At 43.6% G+C, this 13131-nt stretch overlaps 1 protein-coding gene across 2 annotated transcripts in view; it reads right to left on the bottom strand.

Moving 5' to 3' along the window:
• Positions 1–1152: 1152 nt before the first annotated feature.
• LOC147443345 (uncharacterized) overlaps positions 1153–13131 on the bottom strand; it is a 53727-nt gene continuing 41748 nt past the window's right edge. Inside the window, exons 3-12 of one of the 2 annotated variants that reach the window (XM_086529226.1) lie at positions 6730–6912; positions 6545–6656; positions 6411–6456; positions 5953–5984; positions 5736–5785; positions 5435–5587; positions 3459–5331; positions 1806–3381; positions 1629–1715; positions 1153–1556 (exon numbers count right to left, since the gene is read on the bottom strand). In XM_086529226.1, the coding sequence (XP_086385352.1) occupies positions 1495–1556; positions 1629–1715; positions 1806–3381; positions 3459–5331; positions 5435–5587; positions 5736–5785; positions 5953–5984; positions 6411–6456; positions 6545–6656; positions 6730–6912 (4174 nt within the window). In that variant the 3' untranslated portion in view covers positions 1153–1494. Of the gene's footprint in view, positions 1557–1628; positions 1716–1805; positions 3382–3458; positions 5332–5404; positions 5588–5735; positions 5786–5952; positions 5985–6410; positions 6457–6544; positions 6657–6729; positions 6913–13131 lie in introns of those variants that run through there. The other variant, XM_086529227.1, reaches the window with a different exon arrangement.

Here is a 13131-nt window from a genome sequence, read left to right as displayed (position 1 = left end):
GTCCCATCATCCTTCCTTTTACAACGGCTTTCCCGGTTTTCTACCACTTCTCACCTTACCCAATCTGTTGCTCATGGGGCTGGTGCTCCCTATCCAATGTATCCTCGTCATACATACGGCCACTACCCTCCGCCATACACCTGGCCTCCCTCTCCTTACCCACCATTCTACCCACCTCCACATCCATCATCCGACCACCAGTAGCTAGCAGCTCCTGGGCGTCTTCACCCTCCAATGTACTACCCACCTCCACCTCCATCATCCGACCACCGGTAGAGCTGGGCGTCTTCACCCTCCAGTGTACATACCAATGGAGCTTTTTGCAAATCTTTCACTCCACTTCTCTCCGGGACGGTGAGTGGTCTTGTGGCGGGCAACTTGTAGCTGAGCTACAGTGTCACTCTACACGGAAAGACAAGACAATAACAGTTGGTCGTTGGTTGTGGGTTCACACTTGGTGGACTTGACACATGGCAATATTGGTGTTTTAGAGGACACCGTGCCTAGTTCTTCTCCCCCACAATTTGGGGATAGGTGCAGCTTGACAGTCTGAGATATTTGAGTTATCCGTTGGTTGCCCTTTTGGGTTGTATATATGCTCACACTTGCTTGAGTTTGGATGTACTGTTCTAGGTGGTTTATGAGTCTTGAGTCTAGCGTCGTGTCGTCTACATCACAATGCAGCCTCCCTGCACATCTTGAGCCTCGACACCCAATTGTACCCGTGAGTTCTGGGCTTGGAGTAGAGTGCTGCCATGCCATAGTCTGTACTGGTTCATCTGAGTTATTCGAGTCCCATGTTGTTCGGGTTCTACTGTTGAGTTGCTTGTTTGCTATATTGTTCATTGTCCATAGTGTTTTCATTCTGTTGGGGTGAGATTTCACACACATTGCACTGAGGAGCACCCACAATAGAGAGCACGACACATTATTCCCACTACATTAGTATAGACACTACCAAAGTTCAGTTGATAGGCTAGCTTACTACCCTAAGTCAAATGAGATGATGACCGTAGACGATTCAAATCTCGCAGGAGGTCTACTCTTTGTATGTGCTTTACCCTGCCTCGAACTTGCAAACTTTACGATCTATGAAAAAATGATGACATGCTTCAACCAAACCTGGAAAGAAGTACAAGTGACACAATAAGCAAAAATCAGAGAATTTTCCTTATTAGTACACATAAGATACAAAGGCTGAGCTGATAGAGCTCCTAGAAGAGCAACTCAAATTACATGTGACCGTTTTGCAGCCCAAAAAGGAGACTACATCTGACTCACTCAATCTGCCATACCCAGTTATTCAGCTAGCATGGCCAATTGAAGATGATCAGAGAAGAGGAACGCATCCCCTCAATGCTATCTCCTTTGTCCTAGCTCAGAAACGTTAAGGTATCTATCATCTAGAAAAATTGAGCAACTCTTTTCTGTGGGCTGGGGAAGGGTGAGAGACTGTCCCGTGTGGATTGCCACGGTTGCCACAGTTCTCTATCTTCACACTCGCCCTTCAGTCCCTCTGCTACGGAAAGAGGAGAACGAAAAGAAAGATTTGGGTGCTGCAAAATCAACAGATCTTAACATAAGCAAGAGGAATAAAGAGGTTTCAACATCAGATCATTGAAGTTTACCTTTGAGCATTGTTCCTCCTATCAACTGGTCATCTCGAATTTTGAAATTGGCAGGAGGAGTTGGAATTGAACTTCTCATAGATTGAGCTGGCAAGATTTGATCAATGTTAAGGTTCCACCAAGAAAACCGCATTAAATCATTATTTTGTACCTCAACCTAAATGGTTCCAGGAGTACCTGCTAATGTCTTGTCTGCAGTAATGTACTGATCCCCTTTTATGTTAACTGCTTTGCATTCATCTAGTTTTCCTTTGGCATTACGCTCGTCAATTGAGTACTTTTGGTCTTCCGACTCATCGTCACCTTCTGATGTGGCATAACTTGAAGCCCAATCAGCAGTAGCAGCATCAGGAGCACGGTTCTTTCGCCCAAACTTCAGAAGTTTTTTGAAACCCTTGGCAGACTCTTTGTTTGATAGAGCCGTTGCAAGCTTTTGGGGTCCAGGGGGATACTGCATTTGTAAGGAATTCCAATAGGCAGGACTCAGGACTGGCGACTCAACACCACTAGCCAATGAAGAGCTGAAGTGACCAGATGCTGTGTCGATTTGTACTTCTACCTGTGAATTGGGTGGAGAAGCAGGACCATGTGAAAACCTAGGTAAATGATGCTCATGAGGCAAGGAAACGGCTCGACATGTAGAGGCATCAGCCACATACAGGCTTTCAAGGTTTTGTCCAGAAACCGAATGGGGATTAGAGTCTACTTCGCGTCTCCCTAACAGGCCCCCAGCGGCAAACTGCTGGGCAGACTCCATGTCAGTAGGGAAGGATGTAGTCCGATAAGCAGTTTTAGCATCTATCACGGCAGTTTCCTCCATTAAAGCTGCAGCTATAGTAACTGTTCGCATCACTAAAACACTTGGTGGTCCTGAATCTATGAGAAGGTCAGATTCACCGGTATCAGTTTCCATACTCTGTTCTCCAAAAGCATCCTTTGGATCGGTGTCCACAAGAAACATGTTAGAACCATCTGTCCTTTCAGGTTCCAAGGATATAGCGTATAGAGATCTCCCTTCATAAGAGCCGAGAGATCCAACAAGAGGCGATGGCGTCTGTTGGATAGTAAGATGCCCAAGCTTTTGTTCAGGTGTCTCCCCTCCGTTGGCTATCTGCTGAATCTCCTGGCTTGAATCATCACATGTCAAAGTGCTGAGAGCTCCAGGCTCAGATCCCACCTCTCTCTGCAATACAAGGGGAGCCGAGGCACCTTCATCACTTGATGTTGATATCCTCTTTAAATCACAGCGGCTCCTACAAACAAGAGAAAGAACTTTGTCCTCCTTTGCAGGTCCACAGACAGACGTACAAACCGGTATATTTTCATTGGTCTCAAGAGGCTGAGCTTCACTTGGTGCACAAAAGCGTCCAGCACCCCCATCTTTGGCCTGTAAGCTATTGTTGCCTAAGGGGCATCCAGCAAGAGGCTTTGTATTTTCTTTTCTCAGATTGGCAAAAGAGGGAACTGACTTTGCAAGGGGATTATCATTCACACCAGAAGCAACAAATTTTCGAGGTTTCATGGTCAAGCCTGTTACACTCCGAGGTGTTAACTTGGGTGAAAGAGAGCTTCCTCTCATTGAGCTCCGAGGTGGGGTTGCTCCTTTCTGTGAAGCTACAGAAGATTTTCTCCCACCTTGGGACTTGGAAGTTGAAACCTCTTCCTTTCCTGAAGACGATGTGAGTGGTGGTGACCTTGCTCGGCCTTTTGAGAAGCTCCTAATCTCTTTATTTCTTTCATCAACAGCATCCTCCTGTAAATGACCGAATCAACACCACTTATCAGTTTATACATGCAAAGGGGAAAAGAATAAGGAGCAAACATCACTACCTTTGCTCTTTGCAGTGCCTGAAGGTCAGCCTTCCGAGCGTGAAGCTTGATAGCACGGGTTTGCTGATGGTTCCTCATTGATAGTTTCATTATTTGAGCATCTAACTCAGCCTTTCTTAATAATAATGTCTCCTCCATCAACCTCAGCTTGGCTTCTCTCTCAGCTTTCTTAAAGTCATTCTCGTCCTTCAGCTTGGCATCTCTGAGCTTTGTGTACTGCTCATAAAACCTGCCTTTCTTCCTTTCTAATTTGTCAGCATCGCCTTGTGTTTCATTGGAATGCATTTGTACAAGATTTTGCACATCCAATTGCAATGAGCCAGCCCTAATTCTTTCAAACGACTTTCTAGCGCTGCTTTGCATGGTAGCCAGTTCTGAGACAACAAAAACTGTTGCTGCTGAGTTCTTACCGTTTTGTTCACTTACACCACCTTCTTGTTGTCTATCACAAGATGGTAATACTTCCAAGCCTGCGTTGCTCCCTTTAGAGGAAGCATGCATGACTGAGCTATCTTGCATGGCCATTGGTTCCCAAGAAATTTTACGTACACCCACCTTTTCAGGTACCTTATCTCCAATCTCAGTGAGACTAGTACCATCAGTCTCGATATTTAAGAAATTAGTAGGCCTTATGGTCATGTTTGACTCTGCTTTCAAAGAGCCTTGCTCTACTAGCATCTCTGAAAGTGTCCCTTGAGCTATGCTTCCCCCACGCTTGAACTGGACTGGACCTTGAGATTCATACTCCAATGCATTATCCCCTGAAACTTGCTTCTCGTTATTGGATTCTTTGACAGACATTTCATCCAGGGAAGGTTGGCATAAAGCTACATTTGAACCTTTCTGGAGGAAAACCTTTGATTGCAGACCAACTCCATCCTCTTCTTGTTTTGGTAACAAAACGTTCACATCACTTCTCACAGCTTTGGAGCGTATTGTGGGAGCCCCTTGCTTACTTGATGGCAAATTTTCCTGAAGAAACTTGCCTACTGCATTACTGGTTTCTATACTCCACCTTCTTGTACCTATGCAAGCGGATGACAATGCATTTGTGGCTTCCAAAGATGCTCTGCCGCTTTCGTGTTTTCCAGTGTGCTGTTTCCTTGGTACTTCAACAGACTCCTTTCTTTGCTTGTTTTCAAACAAACTGATGGCATCCTGTACACTAAGCCTCCTGGCTGATGCTGAAATTGCAGATGGTACTGTGGAAAGACTATCATCAGTTTGTTCTTCAACAGTCCCATCTACAGGTTTTATGCTACTTCTCATCCGATTATTTGGCAGCACCAAAGCTGGAGCACGGTTTAAGGATAGCTCTTGGCCATTGACTGGCCCTTCAGAGTCAAATGTGCTGCCACCTTCCAGTGGCAAGTGACTCAATGAAATTGGTTCACTGGTGGAGAGTGCTTTTGAAACTTTGGAAGGATTTCTACATGTACTATGGACTCTCTGATAATTATTAACAGAGTTCTCTCTCTGCATGGGCAAGGCTGAGTCAATTCTATCCTGATCAGCAAATAGCTCTTCACAAATGTTTTTAGGGAGTAACAATCTTTTCCGATCATCAGAACCAACTGCTTCTCTGCTCTGTATGCCATCAAAACCTGACTTACCGTCTGTAATGGACAAAACACCATTATTTATCATGTATCTCCTCTCTTCTTTAATTTGATGAGCACCATTTGGAGTGTCGGCCTCGCTTCCTTTTGTGGACTTAATATTGGACTGAGGTAAAACCTCTTGTTTTGGTAGCATACTCACTTCGCTCAGATTTACAGACACACCACAACTATTGGATACTGCCTGAGGGTTGAGCTTCATAGGTTCCATAACTCTTTGTTGAAGCACCACCAAGAAGTTGAAGCATGCCATTCTGAAAATACAATTACAAAAATATATTAAAAGGACCCAAAAATACAAACAACTGAAGTTTAGCAGATAATAACCTTAATGAGCTACATTAAGTAACAGTATACCGCAGACGATCTGCTCCAAAGTACTCCGAAAAGGCTACGAGGTCCATCATGTTATCCCTACTAAAGCCAGCCGCAGCAGCACGACTAAAGGCCATGCTCTGCTCCTGTCTCAGAGCAAGTAATCTCACATCCATAGCCCTAAGGAGCTCCACCCTGATATTTTAACAATTAAATGTAAACAAGTTTATATTTTTTATCAAGCAACTGCTATAAACTAGCTTTTCCAAGGCATCAAACCCCAAAGAAAATGGCCATCGAAACTCTCTGAAAAAATGAGGACAAATCCACCAAAAGCACTCACTTTGATGCCTCTCTGCGACTCTCAACCGCATCATGTGGATAATTTTGAGCCTGCAAGAAGCAAACAGGCATAAGATTATGGCTTTTTCTTCAGTAAAGCCCCTAAACATTGTCAAATGCTTGAATTGACAACAACACGATCCCTACTGCATGCAAAGTTCTTTGCAGTACAAAAAGATACTCAAATCTATTATCTAATGATTTAATTAGGCTCCTACCAGCTTGGCAATTCCAAATGTTCCCATTGGTCCTGCAAAAGCCTTGCCATCAGCATAAAATAAGATATATTTTTTTTTCAGAACACACTACTTCAGGAATGCAGGGACATGGAGATGAACTTAAAACAGCATCGATTTATTGTCAGCATGAGTTATGTGCCATTTCTATACCTCAATAGAAGTGAAAACCGAGTCTATGAAGGACTCATCACTGTTGCAAATAAGTAGGTCACGTAGAAAAGGAACATCTATCCTTTAGTAATAGCTCAACTTTTATACTCCACAACTGGTTATGACATTATGCAAGGCATACAAAAACATTCTCTATACATGCTAGATGATATGATCAAGAATCCTACGTGCATGAGTAATTGCTCAGGTTTTAGATTCAGAGACATGATTAGCAGAGTAACAAATCATGCTTCTTCGCAAGCTTCTACAAGCATTGACCAAAGTACCATTTCTCTGATAAACTGGTTCAGCAGTCGAATTAGAATCCTCTACCTGAAAAAATCAGTTTCTCAATTCACTTGGAACCACATACACAATGCTCATTGAGAGATACTTTTCCAGCATAAATGAAAGGGCCAACCTGAAGGAGACTGCTTGCTTGAATACCTCGTACTTGCTCTAGCTGTGCTAACTCATCCTCAATAAATTTCACTCGTTCGAGGACTTCTGGCGTGCTCACAAACCTCACAAACCTGCAAATGGTACACTGTGACCAAAATATGGATTGTGAAAAAACTGAAGCAGTAAAATGAAAGCTTTTCGTACCTCTCTAGGGTCCCCTTTGTAAACCAAGATCTACCATGGTAAGGTTGTGGGCGTTCAAGCTTTACAGACTCACAACCTGCCATGACTTGCTCTTCCACTGCTCGTAGATGGTTCAAAAATGGCTTTAGAAAGCCACAGGCTAACTTTTCAGTCATACCATCTGCTGAGACATACAGTTCGCACCTATTTGCATAAGAAGCGAAATCAAATTTAGAGGTTAGTTAAAGCCAAAAGAAGCCAGGGAACATTTTCCATCTTCATAATTTATGCTGTTGATAATAGCAAGTACGCATGCGCGTGTGCACACACACACACAATTTTTTTGGTGGAAAAGAAATGTATTAAAGAAATGTACAAAGTTGCTGAACTCAGGAAGTGGTTCAGCCAGTAGCCAAAACATTCTGCAAACAAAACTAATTGAGGTCTATGCAATCCTTGAGTGACAAGGCTGTCAGACAAGGATTGATACAACAAAAGTGGAAGAGCCAAAAATTGCAGCATTTCGTAATTCTTGTAAAGTCCAGAGAAGCCAAAATCGAACCCAAGCAAAGAACATATGAGGCTTCAAACGCATAGGAAGTGAGCCAAACATCAATAACTTTTTTCCAAAGCTTGAAGATGGAAATCTGAGCCGGAGAGAAGATGACACCCGATGAATCAAATGATCTCCATAGGAAGACCCTTTCTTTTACTGGCAGCTTGCTGTTCCATATTTTCAAGAGCCTGTTTTTCCATATGGTGAGATATTCGGTACAATGCCAAATAGAATTTTCATGTACTTCAAGCCAAGGCTCAGGCTGCAACAATAAGTACATGTGTTTGGCGGTCATATCATACAGAGAGTAGTTCTTATCCCCATGCCAGATGCACCAATCTCTCAATCTATCTTTTGTTTGCAACAGAGGAACCGGTTGAAGAGGCTGTAGCATTTGCTGAATTGTATGCCATAGGGGCGGATAATGATGCCCCAGACCATAGTCCTTTGGGCAAGAGGGAAAGTTCACATTGCCCTCAGGATCCGGAACATCATTAACTCGAGATATACCTCTGGCAGCAAGAAAGTGAGCTTTACGAGGCTCTACCATAGCCAAGGGCAAGTCAAATACCTTGCTCCAATGTATATTTTCAGCTCGAGCATCTGGTCCTTTTCTGCTATTCCATCTAGATTGAACTAAAGCTTTCTTCCAGTTTTGTAGTAGTCCAGTAGTGAAAGGATAAACTGGGACTGAACCATGAAAATGACCCTAAATCCAATCCTCCGTATGAATAATCCAATTTCCAAATGCATTGGTGCGAGGATTTGTTCCCAAAGCAGCTAGCATTTTGGCCCAAGTTTGCTGACCTTACATAAAGCGTTGAAACAGAGAGATTTTGCGAACCAAAACATGTTTTGAATGTTCAACACACTGAGGCCACCATGAGATTTTGGTGAGCAAACCCTGTTCATGGCCAATCGAATCCCTTTCTTATGGCGTTTTTTTTCCATAAGAACTCCATAGCAAGAGACATGAAACTGTGAATATCAGATTTGGTCCAGATGATCAAAGGTAGAAAAAATTAGATGTATGCCATGATAATAAATGGCACAATTCTGAGCCAAACATGCAAGGGCCAAGTGGAGAGCTTCCAGTAATCGCATTTCACCCTCAACTTGTCCAATACCCTTCCTGTCATCTGTTGAAGCGTAGTATTCCAACCAATAGGGTATCCGGAATGCCTTGAAGTAGAATCAAGGATTTGTCCTCGCCAAAGTATAGAATATAGAATGCCATCGCTTTTCATTCAAACGGAGAAGCTTGGATTTTTTAAGATTTACACTGAGCCCAGCTGTTAATGCAAACATTTCTAAGGCTTTCATAATACATTTGAGATCATTTTGATCATCTCGAGAAAGGAAAAAAGAATCATCCGCATATGCTTGCATCACAAAAGTAGATCCATCATAGAGTTGTGTAGCAAGAAACGTGTACATTGTAGCATGCTACAAGATGCAATTCATGAAGTTGATTTGTGGTCAATAGATGGTCAGATAACAGAGCAAGAGATGAGTTGCAATAGCATAAAGCATTGAACTCAAGGGACATCCTTGCTGGACAGATTTTCCCAAAGACCATGAGCGAGTGAGGTCAGAACCCAAAATATATGCAACATCACTATCTTGAGATAACCAATAAATGACATTTTGTAATTTAGGCCCAAATCCAAGCCCTGCCATAGTTTGAGAGATACAGTCCCAAAGCACAGAATCAAAAGCTTTACCTACATCAACTTTCAACAGGAGAATATCTTGATTTATATATTTGGCATATTCTATACCAAAGTAGACATTGGCCACATTATCAATGATCTGACGATGAGGAATAAAACCATACTAAGCTTGATGCAAGCCTAAATGAAGAACGGCTTTCAAGTATAGGGCAAGCATTTTGGTGACTAATTTATAAGCTACTGGCATAAGAGTAATCGGTCTCCAATTTGTAAGTGACTCACATAGCTTCTTTTAGGGAATAACTTGATGATACCCTCTTCCAAAGACGCTGGTAAAGACCAATTCCCACCAACTTATGGGACCCCATTCAATGGGACCCAAGACACTCAAAAAAACCTTGCGTAAAAGATGATGACGTGGCAGCTATACAGACGCCCGCCAATCGCGTTGCAGACTACTGACATGGCAAGTGTACAGAATTCCGCGTTTTAAGTTGATAATGTGGTAGCTACCAACTTATGGCGTGAGTTTTTTTGGACCAGATGTTTTTAGAACTTGAAGCTTTTCATGTCAACTGTTTTTAGAGGCCAAGGTTTCTTAAACATGACCCATGGGCCCTTACTCTGGAAGTCTACCGACGGAAGATGTAGAGCAGAGCCATGGGAGTTGTACCTTGTTGAAGCAATCTAAAGAAATACTGAAAGGGGCGCCATGGTTTGGGGCCAAGGCTCTCTTGGGGTGGAACTCTGTCACTCCCCGTCTCATGTGTCGTGCATTCTCTCTCTCTTTCAGTTCAGTGTTACGTGAAGTGTTAAAAGTTGTTCAGTCTATCTTTTCCGTTGGCACGTCCGTTACACCCCTCCGACAGTCAGTTTGCAAGGAGATGAGAAAAGCTAAAATCTGGAGGAGGAACAAATGAAACCACCGAAGATTTTGGCAAATATCAACTGCAACTTGACACATGCATGAAAAGATTGATCAAGTACTCGAAGGACCCGAAATATGTGAATCACCTCAAGGATTACCCGCTTGACGAGGTTCACTCCAGATGGCGAGAGGCCATTCATTCTCCTCTCAAGTCGGTGATGAAGCAGAAAGCAAAGCCGAGTGCCCAAAAGAAGAGACTATACTCGTAGAAACAGTTTGACAAAGCCTTGAAAAGAAGACAGACCAGTTGATGAAAAGCTTAAAGCACTCTCGAAGAAGAGCAAATCAACAGATTTTCCTGGTTATTTGGGCCAAAATCAACTTTTGAGGTGGCTAGAAGATCCAAGAAATGTATTCGTTTCGTGGATGACCCAAAAAAAAAGTTCGCCTTTCATGAGTTCCACCAATTTGTCGTCCTCTCTCGTCCTCTTCTTACGGTTCAAACAGTGAGATACAGAATACGAAGACCAAGGAATTCAAGGATGGGAGTCAAGCAGCCAAGTTTGACACGTTTTCAAGCTATCAGGACACCCATTGAGCCCTTGAATTCATATAGTAATTTGACATGGCCTTTCCAAGAGGTCGATTCTCAAAACACTCCAAGGTACGAAGAGCAGCTGTCACGACAAGGGCACTACGTGCCAATAGAAAAGAACAAACTGAACAAACTTTTAGCACTTCAATATCAACCAAACTGAAAGAGCGAGAGAGCACACGCGACACAGAGTGGCGGAATTCCAACCCAGAGAGTACTGGCCCCAAACCTTGGCACCCTTTTCAGTATTTCTTTTTATTACTTGAACTCAGTACAATGCCGGTGCTCGCACTCTGCACCTTCACCCGAAAGAGTGCCAGAGAGACTAAGCCCTTTGCACATATTTAAAGGCCCTTGGCCTCAAAAGCATCAAGTCCAAAAGCACTACACCCAGAAAGCTACCAACACGTTTTACGCAAATCCGTAAAAGCTGCCACCAAATGCTGACATATGCATGTTACAAGATATAGAAACATAAAGTCGTCGATGAACACTTCCCCCGCAAATAACCATCTCGGTCTGGGCCATGAGCTATGTTGGAATTAGGGTTGCAAAGAAACGCACACAGCTTGGAGAAGACGAAGGAAGCTCAAGGCATACAATAGAGAGTGTGTTACTCAGTGTGCAATGGAAATATAGATAGCCCTAGAGTGATGGGCGTATATACAATGCACGGGGAAAAAACCTCCTAAAGAGGGAAAAAATGCCCCGGCGGTCCTAGTGTGTTCACACACATCACTACCACATCTATATGGTAACAAATCCTCCCTGGAGTGATGCGGTGAACAAGAGCTGGGACATGATCAGTCCACAAAGGGGAGTAAGCCCAAAGCTTTGTGGAAGGCTTCGAGCTTCTCACAAAAAATGTCTTTGTAAAAAGATCTGCAAGGTTGTCCTGTGTTGGCACATAAGCCAAGCTGATCTCTCCTGCTGAGAGCCTCTCCCTGACATAGTGGTAGTGCACCTCAATGTGCTTTGAGCATGAAAAACTGGGTTCCTCGCAACTGCCAATGCGCTCTAACTGTCAGTGTAGATAGTGTTGGCAGTGTCCTGTCCAACACCCAAATCAGCCATAAGGCGTCTGAGCCATACACACTCAACCGTAGCTGTGAAGACTGCTCTATACTCAGCCTCACAACTCGAAGTGGCCACAGTAGGTTGCTTCTTGCTCAACCATGATATACATGAATTGCCAAGCATGAAACAAAAACCACTTGTGGACACTAGCGTGTCAAAACAACCAGCCCAATCTGAGTCCGAAAAAGCATGTAAATCTGGCGGCAATGATCCCCCCTTGGGATAAAACAAGCCAAGATGTAAAGTGCCACTAAGCTAGCGAAAAATCCTCTTGACAGCCTGCCAATGCTTAGACCCTAGGCTATGCATAAATCTGCTAACCTGTGAGACTGCAAACTGAATATCTTGCCTCGTGCTACATACATAAATGAGGCACCCAACAACAGTTTGGTAAAGAGTGACATCAGCACGATCACCAGCCTCATGAAGACTCAATTTTAAACCTGTTTCCATGGGAGTGGCAATAGGTTTGCAATCCTCAAGTCCAAACTTACATAGCAATGTCTCTATAACTTTTCTGACACAAGGCAATCCACCATCACACTGCTTAAACTGTATACCCAAGTAATGATGCAACAACCCCAAATCTTTCATCTTGAAAGTAGCATTCAAATCAGCCTTAAATTCAACAAGAACAACACAGGCCGATGCCTGGGGAGCGTTTTGTTGTATGTTTGAAAACCTTGGAACGACGCAAGCCGATGTCTGGGGAGCGTTCCATTGTATGCTAGGAAACCTCCGAACGATGCAGGCCGATGTGTGGGGAGCGCGTTTGGTTGTATGCTTGAACCTCCAAGCGACGTAAATTGCGGTATGGGGAGCGTTTGGTTGTACAATCCTCTGAGCTCATGGTCTGGACCTTTTTAGGTTATTTGCAAGGGGAGTGACGAGGTACTCGTTGAGTAGCTTCATACGGCAGACCGTTTGTCTCGGGGGAGTGCTCAACGGCGCTGTTTGTTGTGTCTTGTAACATGCATATGTGAGCATTTGTGTTGCATTATGATGTGCCAACCTCTGAATATTCCTAATTGGATGAGATTGCCTGGGTATGTGATTTTAGTGCATCAAGACACCCGTGGAAGAAACGCAGTCTGGGTGTGATGGCTAATCTTACTACGTCGGAATATTTAGAGTTGCGATCTGGACGAAAGGAGAAGCCAACTCCTTGATCAAAAGAGCCGAAAGAAGAAGCCAACTCCTTTATCAAAAAAGCCGAAAGGAGAAGCCAACTCCTTAAAGAAAAAAAGAGCAAACCGATTGTCGCTCGGAAATTTTTGAGCTAACCTGAATTGTTTTGCAGATATGCTGTAATCGCGGACGATTACTTTCTTTCAAAAAGGGGTGATGTCACAAACTGCTGACGTGTCAAGCCCTGAAGAATGGAGCCAACTTGCAAATCATGGCCAAGGGGCCTAAACCCTAAGTAGAACAAGCAACAACATAAGAAGAAGTCCTACCAACTTAGGGGACCCCGTCCGATGGGGCCCAAGTGACATAAAGGCATATAGATAAAGCAAGACCCACACACACATAGAGCGTTGCTTGGAGTTGATGACGTTGTAGCAACTGTACGGATCTCCGCAATTTGCGCTGACATGATGATGTGGCAGACTGTAAGGATTCCACGTTTTACGCTGACTGCTAACGTGGCAGT

The sequence above is a fragment of the Adiantum capillus-veneris genome, chromosome 14 (genome assembly GCF_014529385.1).
Source record: "Adiantum capillus-veneris isolate H3 chromosome 14, ASM1452938v2, whole genome shotgun sequence".
NCBI classification, from domain to species: domain Eukaryota; kingdom Viridiplantae; phylum Streptophyta; class Polypodiopsida; order Polypodiales; family Pteridaceae; genus Adiantum; species Adiantum capillus-veneris.
Note: the sequence above shows the minus strand (reverse complement) of the source record. Positions and strands in the feature narration are given on the sequence as shown.